Consider the following 22,080-nt stretch of genomic DNA (forward strand, 5'->3'; position numbering starts at 1 on the left):
TATGACTTGTATTGTAACACTTGAATGTATTTGTATTTGCTTGCGATTGTAAGTCGCCCTGGATAAGGGCGTCTGCTAAGAAATAAATAATAATAATAATAATAATTAGGCAACAGCAAACCTTTAACAACATTTTCTGTGTTTTCATCCTTCTTCCACCAATGATGTCAGGCTTAATGTGTAACTATAAATCACTTACACTGCTGGCCATTATAAGACAAATCCTATGACTTCATAAGTCAATTATTTCCTAATTAGCTTAAGTGGCTTATAAATTTATATGCTTCTTCTGGAACGTAAGGCAAAGAGTTTTAAGACTTATTCGATGTACAAATTGAGATTATTATTATTTTATTGTTATTATTATTGTTATTATTGGTAGCAGTAGTAGTAGTAGTAGTCGTAGTAGTTGTTGTACCAGCAGTAGTAGTACTGTTGTAGTTAGTAGTATTTTGTTTGTTTAGTGACAGTGATTTTTGAAGTTACTTGATTAGTTTTTTCTATGTACTTTCTAACCTGTAGTAACGGAGAAATGAATGAAGAGATGGGGTGAGGGATAGGTAACTGGGTCCATAATCTGTTCAGAGACTTACAAGCATTTAAGATGAGTGGGATAAAGTGGACAGTAAAAGCCCAAATCTCATTCCTTCTGCATGCATATCTGCATTACTTTGTATCTACAGTACATTGTGAGCTGTTATTTGTTTCTGAGGGTAGTCCCCTGAAAACACTTAATACACAATCTGCCTTGGTTTTGTACCAATCTTTACAAAACTTATAGCACTGACAATTTTAGAATCTTTCAGGTTATGTGCGATTATTTTACGTGATTAGGAGGACCCTCTGTATGTGCAAATAATGGTTTTCTAATAAAATACAATTTTAGTATGATTTTCGTAGAACCCAAATGAAAGATTTTCTGTTGAGTCATTGGATATCTTACATAAGACTCAATCACACTGCACCCCTGTACTTTGAATTTCAAGGATCACTGAATTTGAAGTTAATTTAAAACCATGCTGAACATAGAATACAGCATTATTATTAATTATTACATTTTTTACATTAATTAAAAATAAAGAAGACTAAAATCAACACAAAAAATTATTCTACAGTAAAACAAAGAGGTCAATAATTGCATTGTTGGTTCAGTGTCTTGAAGGTTTTTGATATTTCCAGCCTCTACTATAGGACCTGGAAAATGCTGCTCACTGAACCATGTCAAGATGTTCCTACATGCAAATCAATTCTGTGAAACACATGTCCAAAGTGTAATTTGTCCACCTCAAGGTTATAGCTCATTAGCCCATCATAAGTGTAGGATATCACTTTGAGAGGACGATTCATTTTCAAAGCCTGAAAATAAGCCACCATGTCAGGAATGCAAATTCTGGCTTTTGTAGGGTGTATTTGCGGGCTTGGTGCTACCCTCGGTGCCACGCTATGTAACGAATGGAAAACAACGAGCCGGGCATCTGCTGTCATCACTGCCACATGGGTTTTCCAAGGTCTGTGGATGAGCTGCGGGGGGAATGCCTTGGGTGCAGTCCATTGCAGGAGACACCTGACCATTTTCAAACTGGAAAGTAAGGATGATTCATTTAAAATATGTATCTGATGAGAAGTGATACTAAATAGACTAGCTATGTAGCTGCTATCCCTGTTATAAGAGTAGTAGCACCTTGATTTAAGTTTCACTCATCCCGTGCACTGCAGCACATCTCTAGGTATTGTACTGTACCTTGTTTCTTTAAATGTGCATGAGAAATGAGAAATCGGATTTTGTTTCCATTTTAGTTTGTAAAGCAAAGTCTACATCAAATGCTGTTTTTTTATTTCTCTTAAGGTCTGACTGTAGTTTGAGGTTCAGTGGTTCGAGTGAATGTGATAAATGTGATTAAACTAGTTATTCTGCTGGTATCAATAATTCATGTCTCAATATTGTTAACTAAAGGACTTACATAACTATACAATTATGGGTAATATGAAATATTTTAAGTATCAATCCATGTTCAACATAAGGGTTTTTATTAACCATTCCGTGTTGCTCGAATTGATACGGGAGACAATCCCTGTATTCTCTATCTACATTAGATCCATCAGTACATAATTCACGTTCATAAGAGGTGTCTGAAACTGATAAAATTAGGCTACTCTCACTTTCACTGTCGCTATCATCCATACTGACAGATGCAAGGAGCCTGAGGAGTCTCCTGGCCCCACACCAGGAAATGGAGATTGCCCTCTGATATATGATTAATTGTAGCGCGATTAAACATAATTTGGTAAAATGAATGTGATTATATGTTCAAGTGAGACCTGTTAATATTATTTTGTATGTTTATGGTAATAGTCAAGTTCCATGTCGGTGGCAGAATATTCCCATTCCTTCCCATTCCCGGAACCTTAAATCCCGTTCTTGCCCGTCCTGAGAGGTTTATTTTTTTTATTTCCCGGTCCCACCCGTTCCCGTGAGCTTCACTCCTGTACCATCCCATCCCGCAAAATTTAACACAATTTTTTTTCCCGTACTGCGGGAATCCCGTGGGTCCCGTCTTCGTGTCACTCTCTACTGTGAGACCTACATAACAAATGGAAATGCATGACAGGTATGATTTACACTTATAAAAAGTCATCATTAGTAAAGCTTTAAGTGCCAGTAACTTTAGTTACATTTCTTATTAACTTATTATGGTCGTAGCTGGTCTTATGATTAATTTGCTTTTGCATGCTTTCATTATGCTTAAACAACACATAATCATGCAGTAGATTTGAGTGAGCCTATGTCCTAGTGCCCACCCTCTGTCCCATTTGTTCTAAACCAATGCCTCAAAGTGGTTAATTCTCATCTTAAAAGAAATGTACACACACTTCCTGCTGCAGTTGCATGGTGCCTCAGCTCATGAATGAGAAACATCTGTTCTGTAAAATGTTCAGTGCACATGACTATGTATGTAAAACAAATGGACAGTTCAGAGTTTTCTCTGACATGTCATGAGTCATCAGTGCATGGGATTCCAAAAACATTTTCAGATAGTTTTACTGTCAAAACTATACGATGAACAGAACTCAACATCTAAGGAGGTCATCTGGATTGTTATTACATAACCTGCCAATGTGACATCCGGCCTAGAAAACTCAAAGCACTCTTTATTCAGATATTTTACTAAATGTAAAACCTCCAGGACATGACCAGTACATTTAGTCATACAGACCCATTTGGATGACAATAACTTACTTAGCAGTCATTCTAACTTGTTTGATACATTTCCAGACAGCTCAATACACCCTCTTGTGGTAATTCAAGAACTGTGTGTTAAACTTTTTTTTGTTCAAAACAAAACATGTAAATGAAGCAAATTATTGTGCATTTTACTCTTTTACATTCAACTATAACTATCATTGGGTATATAACAAAAATATGAAGTCAAAACAATAGACTAAGAAACCCAAGGATGATTTATCACTGCTCAGATAGGCACCTTTTGGCTTTTCGTTCAAGAATCGCACTTTTTGCATATGAACCGTTTCAATTCCTTTGATGCACACAAACCACAGACAGCTTTCTTGTGTTAGTTGTCTTATTGTAGTAATTCAGAATCACCACAGGACATGTCGCCATCATCTGATGAATCACTGTCTTGGATGTTTGTCAGCTTTTCCAGACTTATGTTGCAGTGACCCCTTAAGTCCATCCATGTAGGTGTTACTTCCAAAACTATCTAGAGAAAGTGTTTTTAATGTGATCTCATATAAGACTAAGATAAAGAACAATGTACCAGAGTAGGAGGATTTCATATGAAGTTTTGTGGATTTCATGAGTAACATTTTTTTTTAAATGTCAAAATGACCCCTCGGTTGTTCTAGTGTTGAAAACAAGTTACAAAATGTGTCCTTCTTTTCTGAGTGGGTTAACAAAGTAAGTTAAACCATAGCTATATCAATCAATCAATCAATCAATCTTTATTTTATATAGTGCCTTTTTCCCATAGTGGACCACCATCACAAAGCGCTTTACAAGATACAGTAACAGCAAGAAAATCTATAATACTTTAAATACAGAGAAATGCATAATACATGATATACAAAAAACTCAACAATGCGTAATACGTGAAATACAGTCAAATATGATACAAGTTTTAAGTGTATTAAAACAGATCTAGGCTATCCTTTAATATTTTAATGCATTTAATTATGAGTAAAAGGTGTATTGTTTACAATGGAATCAATCTGTGAAATATGACCAAACTTAAAACCCCCAAAACTGACTGACAGTCTATTTAGAATATACACCTGTCTGCCGTACTTATTGTACTTACCATTTTCTGTACCATTTTAAAAAGAGAACTTTTACAGCTTAGCTTTAAAATGCTAAGTTTATATTTACCTATCAGTTAACCTCCTGTTATAGGTAAATGGAGAGACTTACCAGTCAATTTTACCACATAGTGTTGTGTAAATGGGCAGTAATCCAAATGGCATTCCGTAAATGAAATGGATTGTGCGATGTATATAAACTGCATCTCCTAAGTTTCAGTCACAGTGGACAAAACTGCAGATCTAATGGATCTTGATATACACTATTTTGTTTTATTGATAAACACATTTAATCAGAAAGGAACTTAATAGGTCAAAACAGGTTAAAAAAAAGAAAGAAAAAGAGCTTGTTGATGCTTCATTGCCTTCCTATAGGCTCCAGTGCGCTGTGTGGAGGAAGCTTGTGCTACCAGGACCCTTTTTCTCTGTAGGAAGTCACATGAATATTTCCAGCTTCATCAGGTATTTCCAGCTTCATCAAATTGTAAGTCGCCTTGGATAAGGGCGTCTGCTAAGAAATAAATAATAATAATAATAATAATAATAATAATAATAATAATAATAATAATAATAATAATAATAATAATAATAATAATTGTTTTTTGATCATGAAGTGTACAAGATCCCCCTTCTCCCAGCACATGCTTTGTGCGCTTTCAGAAAATGTTGATAATTTTGGACAGCCCCTTATAAAACAAATGTAATAGGTTTAATACAAGGTCACAACTGTTTTTAATAAATACTGTTTAGTGAGGGTACTGTATGGTAGTCATGCTGAATGGTGCAAGGTCTCAGTGACAGGTTCATGTCTGTTTTTAAAGTGATTTTGTAGCTAAAACAAACAGGTCTCAATTGTGCAGTTTTGAAATAAACATATTACAGCAGGCATTTATTTTCATTTAAAATATCATGCCTGGTACAACACCAGGTAGACGAAAGTTCTGTTTCCATGTCTGATTGGTTAATGACTGGAATTAAGTCATGACAATTTCAATAAGGAAACAATGAAGATGTTAATTCCGGGGCTGCAGGCAAGAACATAAACAAAACAACTAGACTTGTTCAAGAAGGATCAGAGATGCCCGAAGCAGCATATAGTTCTGAAAAAGTCAACTTAAAAATCAACTTTAAAATCCTCTGAAAACAGCAAGGAAATTAAACAGCTAGGTCTGATACATGTTAAAGGTACTGTTAGAACCGATAGAGACAGGCAACAGACTCTTTAATCGAGTGGGGTTCCAGATACTGTTTTTATATTGTTTTAAATACATGCTAACTATAACACATGTTCCTTTCAAGACTGTACATTTGAGACCTATATAACTAAAGTAAGAGCACAGCAGGTAATACTTGTTAATTCATTTTATTAACTATCTGCAATCACTTTAAGAGGACCTGTTGGCTGATTATGCAGTAAGAGGGGTGTGTCAGTGTGGGCAGTTGACTATTACCTCTTTTTTTTCTTAAATACTCATCTTGTATTGCTTTGTACTTTGCAGTCCATTAAAGTCTGATGACTCATACCTTGGAGTTTTCTTGATAAAGGTTTTAAAATTAATTTCCTTACCTCTTATTAGCACGAGCAAAGATATCAAATGTTTTGCTTTAATTCAGGATATGGCCTCCTGGTGTCTTTCTGTTCTGTCTGTTAGTTTCTGCCCAGTGGTCGGGCTACAAACAATGTGAATTACAGCACAGAAAATCAATAGACACTAGGAAACAGTTTCATTTATGTTCAATCTGTAGTGTTTACCTTTGGAAAACTGTCAACCCCAAATTAAAGAAATGCATAAAGAATGAAAAATCAACAGATGATTAAGTTGTTTCTTCTAATAAGAAATAAGAATGTTTTTTAAAATGCTGCTTAGCACTTTTAAGGATTATGGTGTGCGCCCCTGCTACAGTGAAACACTGGTTACATTATAAGGCAGAGATTTGTTTCCCATCCAGTTTTATCGAGAACGGCTGCAGTAATGATGAGAACACATTCACAACCAGACTTCAGTTAATAATCTCCACAACATTCTCATGCAATTCTTAAAACAGAGGATTTAAATCAGAATGTTAATACAACAATGTTCTCCAAATAGACTGTGCTTCCTTTTGAACACTTTGTACACTGTGTAACCCATGCAGCAAGGACATTTTTTAAATAATGTTAACAGATTTATACCTTTTGTGGGTTTGTAACAAATTGCAACATAAATAATGTTCATTAAAGTTATTGCATTCAAGTAATCAGTCATCTAAATTATCTTTTTTTTTTACTTGATTTTGATTTTAATTAAGAATTGCAGGCATTTATTTATTTAGTAGTTTTTACTTGACCTATTGTTGCAGACATGGTACAGATACATGATTACCCAGACAGTAGGCCTATACTGACAAATGGCACAATTTCTTTTGACAAAACTGATTCATTCTTTCCAGTCATTTCAATAGCAAGTAAATTACAGTAAACTTCAGGGTACCTATTCATACTATTAGGGTCTATTACTGCTCTCTGGTGGTAAATGTTGATTGTTGCTCTAAAGGCTACTCATCAGAAGCAAGTGCAAATGCTTGTTTTGAAAGAAATCTACTCAGAACAGCTTCTCCCTAAAGCTACAGGAAGTGGTTTCTTATTCGCTTTATATGGTGGAGCACAATGTGTCAGATAATTAGCAAAGTGTGTGAATGCAGTGGCTGTGAGTGTCAAGTGCGTGAATGCAGTCGCTGCGAGTGTCAAGTGTGTGAATGCAGTGGCTGTGAGTGTCAAGTGTGTGAATGCAGTGGATGTGAGTATCAAGTGTGTGAATGCAGTGGATGTGAGTATCAAGTGTGTGAATGCAGTGGATGTGAGTATCAAGTGTGTGAATGCAGTGGATGTGAGTATCAAGTGTGTGAATGCAGTGGCTGTGAGTATCAAGTGTGTGAATGCAGTGGATGTGAGTATCAAGTGTGTGAATGCAGTGGCTGTGAGTATCAAGTGTGTGAATGCAGTGGATGTGAGTATCAAGTGTGTGAATGCAGTGGATGTGAGTATCAAGTGTTTTGAATGCAGTGGATGTGAGTTGCTGCTGAGTCTTATGTTTTATGATTCATGATGTGTTTTTCACTTCTTATTTATTGTGTCTTGTGTTTGTTTGCTGTGGTGTTCTGAGTCTCTTGGCACGTTGTCGTTGTAAATGAGAATTTGTTCTCAATCGACTCATCTGCATAAATAAAGGTTTTGATTGGTTGATTGATTGGTACTGTAATCTAGTCTGCTTGGCAAGTTCCTGAATTTCTAGAAATTAAATCAATTTGGCTAAGTTGAACAGGCCAAAGATGACTTATTGGTTTAGAGAAGTTCCAAAGAGTTCAGCTTTGAAATAAGTAAAGGCACAAACTTGTGGACTTAAGAGAATCAAGTATTTTGGTGAGTAGTAGTATTATTTTTTTAAAGGAGCAGAAAACACAGGAGCAGATGGCACACACCGTGTGGGACTCATAGTGTGTGTATGTAAGCATCACCACAGTGGCTGCAGATATGTTAAAAGATACAGGAAGAAAATGTACAGCCTCCTATTGGACGACCACAGACCAGGATGGAGCACTGTTGAGGACAATGTCGTGGAGCTGGCACAATGAGTGTAGCTGGAGAGGAACACATCCATGCAAAGTGATTTAAGAGCTACGGACTGCGCAAAAGATGGAGCAGAGACCTGCAAATAAGTCAGTACATCTCTATCGATACGTTGACTCCATTGCTGAAGGAGAGCTGCTGCTTTTGCTGAAAAGCATTTATGGCATTCGTCAAAGCTAGTGCTACCGAAATGTATAATAACAGTAGATCTAGGATGATGGCATCAGATTGTGGAAAAGACGATTTATTAATGTCCCTATGGACTTCAAAAAACATGACAACTGAAAACACCTGATGCAAAAACTTTTAAAAACATCAGTTTCAGTTTACACTGTACTGCTGTTCTAAAGGTTTCATATTTGCAGGAACACTGTACTGAAAATGACCTTTAGCAAGAGCAGAGTGTGAGAGGGTAGTCCTGGGGGGAAAAAAAGGACTACACTTCCCAGAAGAACACAGGCTGAAAAGCTGTAATTGTTTAATTGTTTAATTTAATTGTTTTATAAGTGATTTTCCCCTGCACCTGGTGATTTATTGTAAATTAGAGTCAGGTGCAGGGTATTTAAAGAAAGCAGCCAGTTTGTTCAGGGCTGCTGTGTGGAGTGCCCACTTGTTTGTGTGCACAAGTGTAGCAAAAGAAAAGGTAGTGTAAACCTGTGTGGTTTTGTTTGAATGTTTTGTTTTGTGTTACAGGTAAACAGCTTAGCTGTCCTGTTTTATAGGTAGGTTCCAGAGTTGTGTTTAGTTAGTGCTAGTGGTGGGAAAAGTGAAGCATCTTGAACCACTGAACCCTCTGAACCATTTGCTTCATAAAAGATTCACTGAGCTGAATCACTAGAAGCGCTTTGTGCTCCATAGTGACATCTATTGGTAGAGCCGTGTCATTGAACATACTTGAACTTGAACATTCGAGTTACACTCAGGCTGCTATTGCCTGGAACTTGGCATTTAGAAATAATGATCTGTAGCCTAATGTACACGAAAGACACCGTAAATCATGCTTTTTACAGGCTCTGTCAGTGTCCTTTGTGACTTACAAAATGAAGTTACATTTTATAATTTCTCTGTTATCTGGTTATATATCAACCACACATGTGATTACCCAACAAAAAAGCCAGTCACGCATACGCATTATCATACTTGAAATGTAAAATTGTTGTACAATCAAACACAATAATGTTGCTTTAGAAAGGTAGGCATATCTGACCTGATGTACTCGGCTGGGAAATTAGTGTTGAAACAAGTAAGATATTTGATATGTCATTTGTTAGCCAGTTTCCCGGTGGCGCAACAAGTTAGTAAGTCATGTAATTAGAAATGCTTGTCAAGCGCAGGATCGAATCTCTGCTCCTGTGAGGAAGTGTGCGTGTAGAGAACTTGTTTCAGATTTTAAATAATAATAATTACATTTTCTAAAATGCAAAACTAAAAGAATCATATTTGCTGATATTTTTAAATAAACGAATTGAAAAAAAGAGAAAGAAATAATAAATGCTTCCTTCCAGGAGTAATCTAGGCTATATTTCAACGAAGCGTTGTATTGATTCTGGTTCAGTCAGATCACGTGATGTGTTGCTTCATGCAGAACACTGTTTGCTTCAGATGGTTCGAGGCGGGTTACGTCATTTGTTTGCTTCACATGAAGCAGTGGTCATTTGAATCACCTGAAGTAGTGAATCACTGAATCTGAAGCCTCAATGAGCTCCAACTGATCCGAAGCCTCAATGAGCTCCTGTGAGCGATTTGAAGCCTCATGAGGCAATGAACCCTGTGTATGATTTGAAGCCTTAATGAAGCAATGAACCTTGTGAATGATTAGAAGCTCCGCACTAAGGTAGTTGAATCAGATGAAGCCCCTCTCCAAAACTCATAGGCGTTCTAGTATTAGGGATAACATTAATGGGTCATTAGTTCAGTGTCTCATCGGTGTTTCTGGGGTGGCTAGATTATTTTTAAGCATACAACATACTTGAAGCGTAACCCCAAGTCAATTAAAGCCTATTGAACATTAAAAAAAGTGTTTTTAAAGAGCATAATATACAGAAACATAACAATAATAATGTTTATTTTATTACATTTCATTAAAACATACTTGAATGCAAAGATTTCTACATACAGATCCATATATATTTTTATAAAAAGAAAAAAAAATAATGCATATTACATATATGACTTGGCGGATGCGAACCCGGACCTTTGGATTGAAGTTAATTACTTCTTTGCACTAAACCCACTGTATTAACACAAACATCAACAACATATGGTGCTTTAAGGTGTGATGGTGTGTGCAATATAGCAATTTGATATTCATAAATTATATTTATTTTGTTGATGCATCACAATGAAGTAATATTGAATTCAGGACTTCTTTGACAAAGGTTTCAAAAGACATTTTATTAATAATTATTTCTGGAAAACATCTCAAATAATCATTACAATTATATTTTATAATTAACAATAATTAAACTCCCCCAATTTCACATAGTAGTAGCCAGCATATGAATATATATATATATATATATATATATATATATATATATATATATATATATATATATATATATATATATATTAATTTAACAAAGATTAATTGAAATTATTTTAAAATGTAATTTGACAAACAATATATTCTTCCTTCCAGTTCTAACCTACGTCAAAGAAGCATTATTGATTCGAAGTAAAGCTTTGTATTAGTGGTTTGTGTCTTCTTTTGTAAATATACCATCAAAACGTTTCGATAGTGCACCTACAACACCGTCAGCAAGATTTTACTCTGTGGGCGTGCGTGACTGAACACCCGAGCGTCTGCAACTTCAGAGGATCCGTAGAACTGTTGCCGTTTGTGACACCTGATGTATTGCTTCATGCGAACCTATTGAACCTTTGATTCACAACACTGTTTGCTTCTAATGATTCGAGACGAGTCGAAGCGGGTGAGGCTTTGTACCCATCACTGGTTAGTGCTCAAGAAAGAGCTAGGTGTTTATTTAGTTTATTTTGTTTTTGGTGATTATTATTAAAAAAAAAAAAAGCGCAAAAGCGCTTTAAACCTCCATTTCCTGTGTCCTGGGTCTGTTTTTAAAGGGGCAACGAACCAAAAGTGGTACAATTGTATTACATATGGTGGTAGCGTGTGTGGGCACCCCTAAAACCCAGAGAAAGTGGATTTAAAAGAATTGATTGACCAGATCAAAAGAAATACCACTGCTCAAATGGAGCAGACTAAGAGGTGGAGAGTGGAGTTAGGGCTGCCAGAGCCTGAGCCTACAAAGCTGGACCTGCTGCTCCAGAAGTGGGAGGTGGAGCTGCCGTCCTGAAAGCCAGAGGGGGTGGAGCTGTTCCTGTCACCGGAGTCACCGGCTGAAGTCAAGGGGGAGAAGGTGAGCAACTCCCCTCCAACAGAGCCTCAGCAACAGGCCGGGGGAGGCACTCGGTCACTGTCAAGTGCGGTCCCGTACTCTAGCTACGTGGACACCAGCCTGGAATGCCTCTACCTCCCTCCACTCGACCTTGTGCCCAGGTCGCAGGACGGCCAGGCACAGTCGCTTGCCTGGTTCCTTACTCCAGTTCCCCTTAGAACCCAGACGTCGCTGCGCAGGAGGAAAACATCACTGCACAAATGGCAGACGTCGCTGGCGCTCCCTCTGCTGGTTGCTCCGTTCCCCCTACCTACTGCTCCACTCCCCCTGAGATCCAAGACATTGCTGCGCTGTTCCACAGCCACGCACCTCTGCCTGCCAGTCCTTGCTCCCTGTCACCAGACTGCTTCTTACTGGTGCATGGTCCCTTCCTGAGCGTGCCAGAGGAAGGACCGGCCCACTCTCAGAAGAGGGTGAAGAATAAAAAGATGGGACTTGAGGGTGGGTGGTCTTTTAAGGGTGGAGGGAAGTGGCCGTCGAATGGCTGGTGATGGATGTGTGAGAGGGTAGTCCTGGGGGGGGGAAAAGGACTACACTTCCCAAAAGAATACAGGCTGAAAAGCCGTAATTGTTTAATTTAATTGTTTTATTAGTGGTTATCCCCTGCACCTGGTGATTTATTGTAAATTAGAGCCAGGTGCAGGGTATTTAAAGAAAGCAGCCAGTTTGTTCAGGGCTGCTGTGTGGAGCGCCCACTTGTTTGTGTGCACAAGTGTAGCAAAAGAAAAGGTAGTGTAAACCTGTGTGGTTTTGTTTTGTTTGAATGTTTTGTTTTGTGTTACAGGTAAACAGCTTAGCTGTCCTGTTTTATAGGTAGGTTCCAGTGTTGTGTTTAGTTAGTGCTCAAGAAAGAGCTAGGTGTTTATTTCGTTTATTTTGTTTCTGGTGATTTATTATGAAAAAAAGTAGCGCAAAAGTGCTTTAAACCTCCATTTCCTGTGTCCTGGGTCTGTTTTTATAGGGGCAATGAACCAAAAGTGGTACAATTGTATTGCAAGAGGTACAAAACAAGAATCCCATTTCCTTTCAAGAAAATTCCTGAGGGTTAAAAATCCTTGGCTTTTCACCACAGACCAGAATCTGCATTTTCAGCTAAACAAAACTGCCTCACATCTGATCTGAGTGATCTAACCCCTTCTAACTCAATTTTTAATTAAAGCCATTATAAACAGTCGAAGTATTAACCAATCAATTATGTTAAGGCTATCTAAATTAGTAATTTAGTACCGTTATGAAAAATACAATTCATAATGAGTCAATAATTGAAATGTAAGTATGTACATGTCATTACAAAGTATTTTTTTTATATTCTGAATTTGTAAGCATCAAAATCTATTCAAGACTCATTCCATACTTAATCATGTTTCAAATCTATGTCTACCTCCTACTGTATATTATGAATAATTGGTCAGGACAAGAGCTATGAAGATGACAGTTATTCTGTAATACATATACTTACTGTATATGTATGTATAATTCACAAACATTTTTATCCTTCAATGATGTTCTATCTGACACACTTTCGAAGACAATTCTTTTTTGTTACTTGAAGGACAAGGGGAAAAAAACAGGACAATGAACAATCTCGAAGAGGATCAGTTAATCAAAGTATAGAAATAAAAGCCCTCTTATATTACCTGTCTTGATAAACGTCATTACACAACTATCCCATCACCACTAAGGTCCTGGATCCCGGGGCTGCAAACAAGACTTCTACTCAGCAGAAATGATCTTTGGAAACAGTGTGGCCTTCAGACTGAGATGAAAGTCAAATCTATTGGTCAGCTGCTGCTAATGCAAATGTACTGATTGGCCCCTCCCATTTTAATAATAACTTCTCCAGGAATATTTAACCTCCGAAAGTTTGAGAGGGAGTGGGTTCACATCCTACGGGTTCAGTTTTGCCAGCTTCAGTTTCCACTAATAGCAGATCAGCAGTGAGGGAGGAGACAAGTCAGTAGTCCAGTAGTGCTTTTACTACTGTGTGAAGAAACAGAGATTCCAGCTTCATTTTCAAGGGTCTGAGCATTTCAGAAATTGTCTCAAAAATGAGTAATATGGGTGTGGAGATGCTTGCCTTCACCCTGGCGGTTTCAGGCTGGATCCTAATATCCTCTACCATACCCACTGACTACTGGAAAGTGTCTTCAATCGATGGCACTGTCATTACCACTGCCACCTTCTGGTCCAACCTCTGGAAGACCTGCGTCACAGATTCGACTGGAGTGTCCAACTGCAAGGACTTCCCATCCATGCTGGCACTGGAGGGTATGCAATCTTCTTTATCCATTTTCCTGTAGTGGTGCCTCACCTTCTGCCTCCTTGGCTTATCAATGCTTTAGCTTTAGTAGCTCAAGGAGTGTTTCCCTTCAGCTGTGCCCCAGGCAAAACTTACAATGGACTTTCTTAAAATGAAGTTGAGTATTTCCATGTTTTTCTCTCATACTTGCATCTTAACATCAGGAAAGATTTACTTTTCTATTTGTATCATACCAGACCTAAGATATGAGGCTCTCTCTTTTATCGCTTCTTCATGAAGAACTGAAAACCTCACAGTGAAAAAGCTTCAGTAAAAAAACACCTGCTACCTGGGGGAGTTTCAAGGATTGACAGTATTTTTTATAAGCAGTTCCAAAGGAATTGTTAACAGTATCTAGTAACTGCAATACTTCATGTTCATCTTTACCTCCATAAGTGATCACCTGAATTACTTATTTTAAAATGATTTAGTTTTACATTTTGTGCGCATCTTAGAATTCAGTAAACCTATGATTGTGAATATGCTTGATTTAACATTAATGTAATAATACAAATTATACAGCACTTGTTAACACTAGAACTATTTTGAAATTCCATTAATTATAGTAAAAAAAGACTAAAATGGGGTTTAAAGCACAAACCATTTTTTAAACATTAAGGTCCTCTGGTGTGTTTGTCCAGTACCATTACTATGTTCAGTGGTTAACTTATTTAATCATCTTTCCGGTGCATATTCTCCTTTCAGTGTTTGAATTATAGCTCCTGAAAATTCCTGGTCACCCAGAAAGGAATAGTTTGTTTTTAAAGTGTCTGCATTTGTTGTTTTATGTGGGAGTCGTTTATTTTTCTAAACATCAATGTTTAGCAGTTCTCCTAGGAGACCTGGAAATAAATTACACCTTTATAGGCCCCTGAAGTCATTTTGCTTATGCTCCAGTTACTTTAGGTGCTAACTAGCAATCTATTCACAAATAAATCAGGCTTGTCAAAGCAAATTCACCTAAGTGAATTTTAAGTGTTTGCCTTTTTCATACCTGCTTGATTGCAGTATGTTATTGGTACATTGTGGGAATTATAAATGTACATTAAACATTGACTCTCTTTCCTGGGCTTAAATGAAAATGGCAGGCAAATCTAATGAAGTGTATTCTAGTAGAAACGTTTGTCTTTGAATCTATTAGTACTAGTATTTCTAAATTTAGCATTATTGTTTAATAGTTCTGGATGTACACCTTTATTCATATTATTATGTAACATATTTTTTAATGCATGCCATTTTGTCTGAAAAGGCTTACTGCTCAATACAATCAGCATGATATAAAAAGTGAAATCAAATTTTGTGTAAAATTTGCTGGTTTAAAATTTAAAAAAAAAAACATTTCATTCCAGAATTGTATCATATGAACAATACTTTTGTGGTTTATGTTATGCAAGTCATGTTTAGAAAATAAAACTGATCCTACCTTTACATTTTTTTTTATTTTAATATGCTTTTTGAATGGCCTGCCAAATCTTGCAATTAGTACTGTTGTTATGGTTACAATTCCAAAGTAAATTCTCATCTCTGCCTCTATAACCAAATGAGCTAAGAACGAATCTACAGATTTAAGTGCACCTGGTGCTGGTCACAATGTAGAATATAGGGTTGGAGGGGGTCCCCTAGTGGCTCACCTGGTTAAAGCACAGCCACGTGGTGTGCAGCGCGAGTCATACAGTGAGGGGATTCCACAGGGAGCGCCACAGCGGATCCCACCGGCCACCCGCCTTCAAGTTCCTGGCTGTAGAAGAGGAAGCTGGCTTGGTCGTGGGATCGGAAGACGCTCCTAAGTTCTCCTGAGCGCTGTGGGGAAGTGCTGCGTTGAGGGGAAATAAATGAGACATTCTAAGTTGTGCAGCTAATCGCAGGGGAAAATAATTAGGCATTCTAAATTTCTTTTTTTTTGAAAAGAAAAGAAAATAGCTTCATTTGAAAGTGCAATTAATTGATGAATATTTCTTGGGAGTTTAAAAGGAAATAACATTTTATGGGATATGTAACTTGAATTCCTGCCACTATAAATTATTCCCAATTTTGTTTCTTGAAACAGTACTCTACATTCAATTTCCACAAAGTCCTTAATTGGGCCAATGAAAGAATAAAGCTTAGAAATAAGGAAAAACAGTTAACAATGGATTGCATTGTCATGGTGAACAGGTTACATCCAAGTCTGCAGAGGCCTCATGATTGCTGCTGTCTGCCTGGGATTTTTTGGAAGCATACTCGCCTTGGTTGGGATGAAGTGTACCAAGATTGGAGGATCAGATAAGACCAAAGCTAGAATTGCTTGTCTGGCAGGAATACATTTTATACTTGGCGGTAAATATTGCCCATGTATTATTTATAACAGCCTATTCTTTCATGCTTTTGGGGAAACTTTAAAACTTTTGTTCATTTTTACAGGTTTGTCGTCTGTGACTGCATGCTCGCTGTATGCACACAGAATTACATCAGAGTTTTTTGACCCCACTTATATAGCACAAAAGTAAGTAGTACAAAAGCAATTTTTTTTTTAATTCTTACATGGTGCTGGTTAAAATGTTATTGAGTCTTCTTTGATTTGCATAGGCCAAAAGGATTGTATGAAGTCACTGCTGTCTCTCCTCTCATATCACGTACTCCATAGGGGTATGTGCTTTTTTCATTTGGGGGAAAAAATGATACATTGCATGAGATTCAGACAACAGAGACAACATTACCCTGCTGGGGTCAGTGATGACACAAGGATTATAATAAAGCCGTACACAGAAGATGTTAAGCTTTTTGTATGACTTATTATTCGTGAAACAACTTCTAATAAGGAAACAGAACAAAAGTTAGACCACCAAACTTATGAGTGTCGTTTGTGGGTGACCCGAGTGGCTCACCTGGTAAATGCACAGCCATGTGGTGTGCAGGGTGAGTCATACAGTCAGGAGAGAGCAGGTTCGAATCCTGGCTGTGGGAAGTCGTGTCTTCACTGGGTGAGCTCAGGTGGTTGATGTTTTGTCTGAGTGAAATGTTATATCGGTGTTGCTCTATTTCAGATATGAATTAGGAGCTGCTTTGTTCATAGGGTGGGCAGGCTCGGCACTCTGCATCCTTGGGGGGATTGCTTTCTGTTTCTCAATGGCAGGCGATGGGACAAACAAAAGGTGAGTTTGACCAACAACCTACTTCCTAACTCACTGTGTCAATGGTAAAGAAACCTCTTATTCGGGTACATTGAAATCTGGTGGTTCTTGCCGCAAAACAGATCTGGTGATCAATTGCAAAACATGGATGATGTAGTGCTGGTGCCCATGATGTTGTGCATGATGTATGTCAGAGTGGGTTCTGTCTGTTTGTGGCACACAGTGGAATTCTAATTTTTTGGTAACATGGATTATACTGTATGTTACGATACACAATCCTCCAACATAACTCTAATCATTCTAACAAACTTAATTTCTGTATCAGCTGTCTTTACAAGCAAATGCATATTAATGCTATGATTACATAGTTTCCAAATCAAGTTTGATTAATATTTTTATACTACCACATTGTAAAATACATAATGTAATGTGAACACACACCTCCGTAAAAAAACTTTTGTATGGTACTTTGAAAATACAGCTATGGCCAAAAGTTTTGCATCACCTAGAATTTTAGGATTGAGGCATAATTCCAATTATATATATATATATATATATATATATATATATATATATATATATATATATATATAATGACCATAATTTAGATATTTTATTTAATATCATGTAATTAAAGAAACTACAAAATGATATTGCAAAAGTCTCCCGGAAGCCATAATAGTAGTACAGTATTTCATGTTACATTTTTAAATTTGTCAGTTTTTCAATAAGTATATGGAAAACTACAAAGCGGTATGTAATTAAATATGTTAACGTAACATTATTCAGCAGATTTAATTTGACTTTGAAGCAACATGAGTTAATTCTATAGGGTGATGCAAAACATTTGGCTGTAGCTGTACATGCCTTGTCCTCTCTGCGATAATGTTTACAGTTTCAGACAGCCATGATCTAATATTGGTTTTAATGAAGCTTTACAAGTCTAATGTTTGAGGTAATATTTCAACTGACAAGATAAACATTTTTAATAATATAAAATGTCGTCGGCAAATTCTGTAAATGGTTTTCAGCCTAGCCAAGAGAAGCTTCCAGTGATGACATTAGACAAATAAATCATTCATTAAATGAAAGGTTTTCTTTGTTGATGTATAATGTCAGATCTTATCCAGTGGTATATCAGGTGCAGTACAAAGTTGCCTTGTTCAAGGTGGGCACAAGGAACTGGGGACATTAAAAAAAAAAAAGAAAAGAAGTTCATCTATTATGGATGTAACAAAGTGCTCAGTGGCTTCACGGATTCCAGTTTGTTCTTCGGAGTTCTGTTTTCTGACAGTGAAAATCCTATCAGATATGCCTCACTACTGCAGTCTGTATTGATTAACCAGCATGATGACTAAGGCACGAATGAAAGCACACAAAAGAATGCAGGCTTGCAATTAAAGGAGAAACTCCAAACATAGATGCAGTCGCTCTTGTGTTGTTGTAGCTTACTCAGATGTGTGATTATTCCATCTTCAAATACATTGAAAGCCAAAGGTCATTCCTTAAATAAGTACAGGAACAGCATGAGGAACAACTACGTTTTCTCTTTTGTCTTGCTGTTGATGATGGACTAAAGTAAATTCAGGGTTAATTTTAATAAGTATAGATCTTTATTTGATTGCTACAAAACGTTTACTCACACTTTGTAGTTTTTTAACTTAGTTGACCATGATCCAATCCATAGTCAACCAAGGTCAAATACTGTCATTCCCGAAGAGGGGTGGACCATGGCTCACAACGTGGCTGGAAATGATCTGTTCATGATATTGAGTTTGGACATTTAACAAATACAGGAAGGAGAACATTTGCAAGTTGGAGATGTGGAGTCACAGGTGTAGCATCACAGATGTAGCAAATGATTAAAAATTGTTGAAAAGAGCATTACTGATTTCAGAACTCATTTACATGAATAAGAACACAGTGGTGCACAAACCATATGGCAAGAGGATGTGGTTGGTTATCAGAGTTCAAGTTTAATGAATATAGACCCAAGTATTATGTACAGTGCCTTGCGAAAGTATTCGGCCCCCTTGAACTTTGCGACCTTTTGCCACATTTCAGGCTTCAAACATAAAGATATTAAACTGTAATTTTTTGTGAAGAATCAACAACAAGTGGGACACAATCATGAAGTGGAACGAAATTTATTGGATATTTCAAACTTTTTTAACAAATAAAAAACTGAAAAATTGGGCGTGCAAAATTATTCAGCCCCCTTAAGTTAATACTTTGTAGCGCCACCTTTTGCTGCGATTACAGCTGTAAGTCGCTTGGGGTATGTCTCTATCAGTTTTGCACATCGAGAGACTGAAATTTTTGCCCATTCCTCCTTGCAAAACAGCTCGATCTCAGTGAGGTTGGATGGAGAGCATTTGTGAACAGCAGTTTTCAGTTCTTTCCACAGATTCTTGATTGGATTCAGGTCTGGACTTTGACTTGGCCATTCTAACACCTGGATATGTTTATTTGTGAACCATTCCATTGTAGATTTTGCTTTATGTTTTGGATCATTGTCTTGTTGGAAGACAAATCTCCGTCCCAGTCTCAGGTCTTTTGCAGACTCCATCAGGTTTTCTTCCAGAATGGTCCTGTATTTGGCTCCATCCATCTTCCCATCAATTTTAACCATCTTCCCTGTCCCTGCTGAAGAAAAGCAGGCCCAAACCATGATGCTGCCACCACCATGTTTGACAGTGGGGATGGTGTGTTCAGGGTGATGAGCTGTGTTGCTTTTACGCCAAACATAACGTTTTGCATTGTTGCCAAAAAGTTCGATTTTGGTTTCATCTGACCAGAGCACCTTCTTCCACATGTTTGGTGTGTCTCCCAGGTGGCTTGTGGCAAACTGTAAACGACACTTTTTATGGATATCTTTAAGAAATGGCTTTCTTCTTGCCACTCTTCCATAAAGGCCAGATTTGTGCAGTATACGACTGATTGTTGTCCTATGGACAGAGTCTCCCACCTCAGCTGTAGATCTCTGCAGTTCATCCAGAGTGATCATGGGCCTCTTGGCTGCATCTCTGATCAGTCTTCTCCTTGTATGAGCTGAAAGTTTAGAGGGACGGCCAGGTCTTGGTAGATTTGCAGTGGTCTGATACTCCTTCCATTTCAATATTATCGCTTGCACAGTGCTCCTTGGGATGTTTAAAGCTTGGGAAATCTTTTTGTATCCAAATCCGGCTTTAAACTTCTCCACAACAGTATCTCGGACCTGCCTGGTGTGTTCCTTGTTCTTCATGATGCTCTCTGCGCTTTAAACGGACCTCTGAGACTATCACAGTGCAGGTGCATTTATACGGAGACTTGATTACACACAGGTGGATTCTATTTATCATCATTAGTCATTTAGGTCAACATTGGATCATTCAGAGATCCTCACTGAACTTCTGGAGAGAGTTTGCTGCACTGAAAGTAAAGGGGCTGAATAATTTTGCACGCCCAATTTTTCAGTTTTTTATTTGTTAAAAAAGTTTGAAATATCCAATAAATTTCGTTCCACTTCATGATTGTGTCCCACTTGTTGTTGATTCTTCACAAAAAATTACAGTTTCATATCTTTATGTTTGAAGCCTGAAATGTGGCAAAAGGTCGCAAAGTTCAAGGGGGCCGAATACTTTCGCAAGGCACTGTATATGACAACTGATCAGTGTATGAAAGGCATTTTGTATTGTAAAATATCTCATAGTGTTACAAAAGCATAGAGTGCTATTCACAAAGCTTAATCTCAAAAGCAATTTCAAGAATAGGATTTTATGAATAAAATGCAGATTCCTAAAACTGTCTAGACTGCGTTTTTTTTTTTTTTTTTTTTACAGTATAAATACATTCATTTTTTAATAGAGCCAATGCTTTTAACATTAGACTAAAGTTAGAGGAAACATGTTTGACAGTTTTTTTGTGTACAATACAGCAGGCAGAGGATTTCAAGAGATTGTAAAGTGCAACCAAAACATCTGAGACCAAACACATTGGGGGGGGTTCAGTAAAACCCACTAAATCAAATTAATTCTTCAAAACGTGTTGATTGAATGAAATATTTCTCCGTTCTCTCACAGGGCAGATTACACTTACAGTGGAGCAGCCTCCTTTATCTCCTCTCGAACTAAAGTGCAGAACATGGCAGCAGATATGAGGTCAGCCAGAGGCAATGGAAATCCACCAAAACATTTTGACAAAAATGCCTATGTTTAACAGAACAAAGAAAGGACCTGGATGCATTCTTTAGTGAGGCTCTCCAATCAAACTTTGAACGCAGAAGCAGGAACTTTATAGTCACATTCTTCACTGTACGGAGCACTGTTGCTTAACAGTTGCTTATTTTAAATGAATAAGCATGGACACTGTACTTGTATAATGATTATTTGAAGAGATTGCCTATCATTTAATACTGAAATGAGTAAGTTGACCCAATATGAAACGTATTGGCAGTGCAAGTCCAAAAAAGCATTTATTTTGTAAAGTTTTGGGCTGTTTCATCCCAGATCTGAACCAGGACACTTAAAATGATCTAGTGGACCTACAGTTTGATTTCATGTCGTGGGAACAATGAATAAGATCCATGTTCTAGTGATCCCTGTTCTAGTGAAACGATAGCTCATATAAGGACACCCAGGTGACTTTTAAAAACCTTGTGGAATTTAAAGCACCACTGAGGTCTCAATATAGCTCTTAGATAAATATGTAACTTCCAAGTACATCTGGTTCATCCGATTGTAACCATTAACCTCTCCTGGAACACTGTCTGTAGTGGGTGTAAGAACTATCACATTTGTTCTATGTTGTATTTCTTTCTAATCCATTTCTTACTCCTACTAGTGTTGCAAGGGGATGTGAATCTGACAGCTTCATTGAGGACATGGATGAATCTTGCTTTTTAAAAGTCACCAGGATGATACCAAGCTGCTCTTAAACTTGGCTGCACATTTGTATTGGTTTTATTTACCATGTGTATTGAATCATATGTACAGAAAAAATAAAAAAAATGCCTTGCAATTGTAAATACAGTGTGTGATGTATTTATATTGTTTCTTGATTCTCTATTAATAACAATTCCATGTACAAGCATCTCATAATATTCACTGTTCATTCATAAATTACCACATTTAAATCGATATTCAGTTGTACAAAAATGTACTAACAAAAACCGGTTCCTGCAAAAGCACAGTAATAAATACTGTACCATGACCAAAACTCACTTGAGAAAGCCAAAAGCACAGACAGCGTGGAGTGTGAGAAAATAAGTCACACAGCAGGTTCTTAAATGAGAACAGGACAGAATGGAGTTAACAGGCTATGGAATTGAAGAATCCTGAGCTGTCTCTG

The 22,080-nt window shown here is 37.3% G+C and overlaps 1 protein-coding gene across 2 annotated transcripts; it reads left to right on the top strand.

The window, feature by feature from the left end:
* Positions 1-1,332: 1,332 nt before the first annotated feature.
* On the top strand, positions 1,333-21,757 carry LOC117406223 (claudin-10-like). Of its 2 annotated transcripts, none has more exons than XM_059029822.1 (5): positions 1,333-1,586; positions 15,797-15,958; positions 16,043-16,124; positions 16,666-16,773; positions 20,814-21,757. In XM_059029822.1, the coding sequence occupies exons 1-5, from the start codon at positions 1,373-1,375 to the stop codon at positions 20,947-20,949; spliced, it is 702 nt and encodes a 233-aa protein (XP_058885805.1). In that variant the 5' UTR covers positions 1,333-1,372; the 3' UTR covers positions 20,950-21,757. The 2 variants fall into 2 exon arrangements, with proteins under 2 accessions (XP_058885805.1, XP_033866048.3); XM_034010157.3 differs by lacking the exon at positions 1,333-1,586 and adding an exon at positions 13,228-13,611.
* Positions 21,758-22,080: the final 323 nt, after the last annotated feature.

This window comes from Acipenser ruthenus, chromosome 9 (genome assembly GCF_902713425.1).
Source record: "Acipenser ruthenus chromosome 9, fAciRut3.2 maternal haplotype, whole genome shotgun sequence".
Taxonomy (NCBI): domain Eukaryota; kingdom Metazoa; phylum Chordata; class Actinopteri; order Acipenseriformes; family Acipenseridae; genus Acipenser; species Acipenser ruthenus.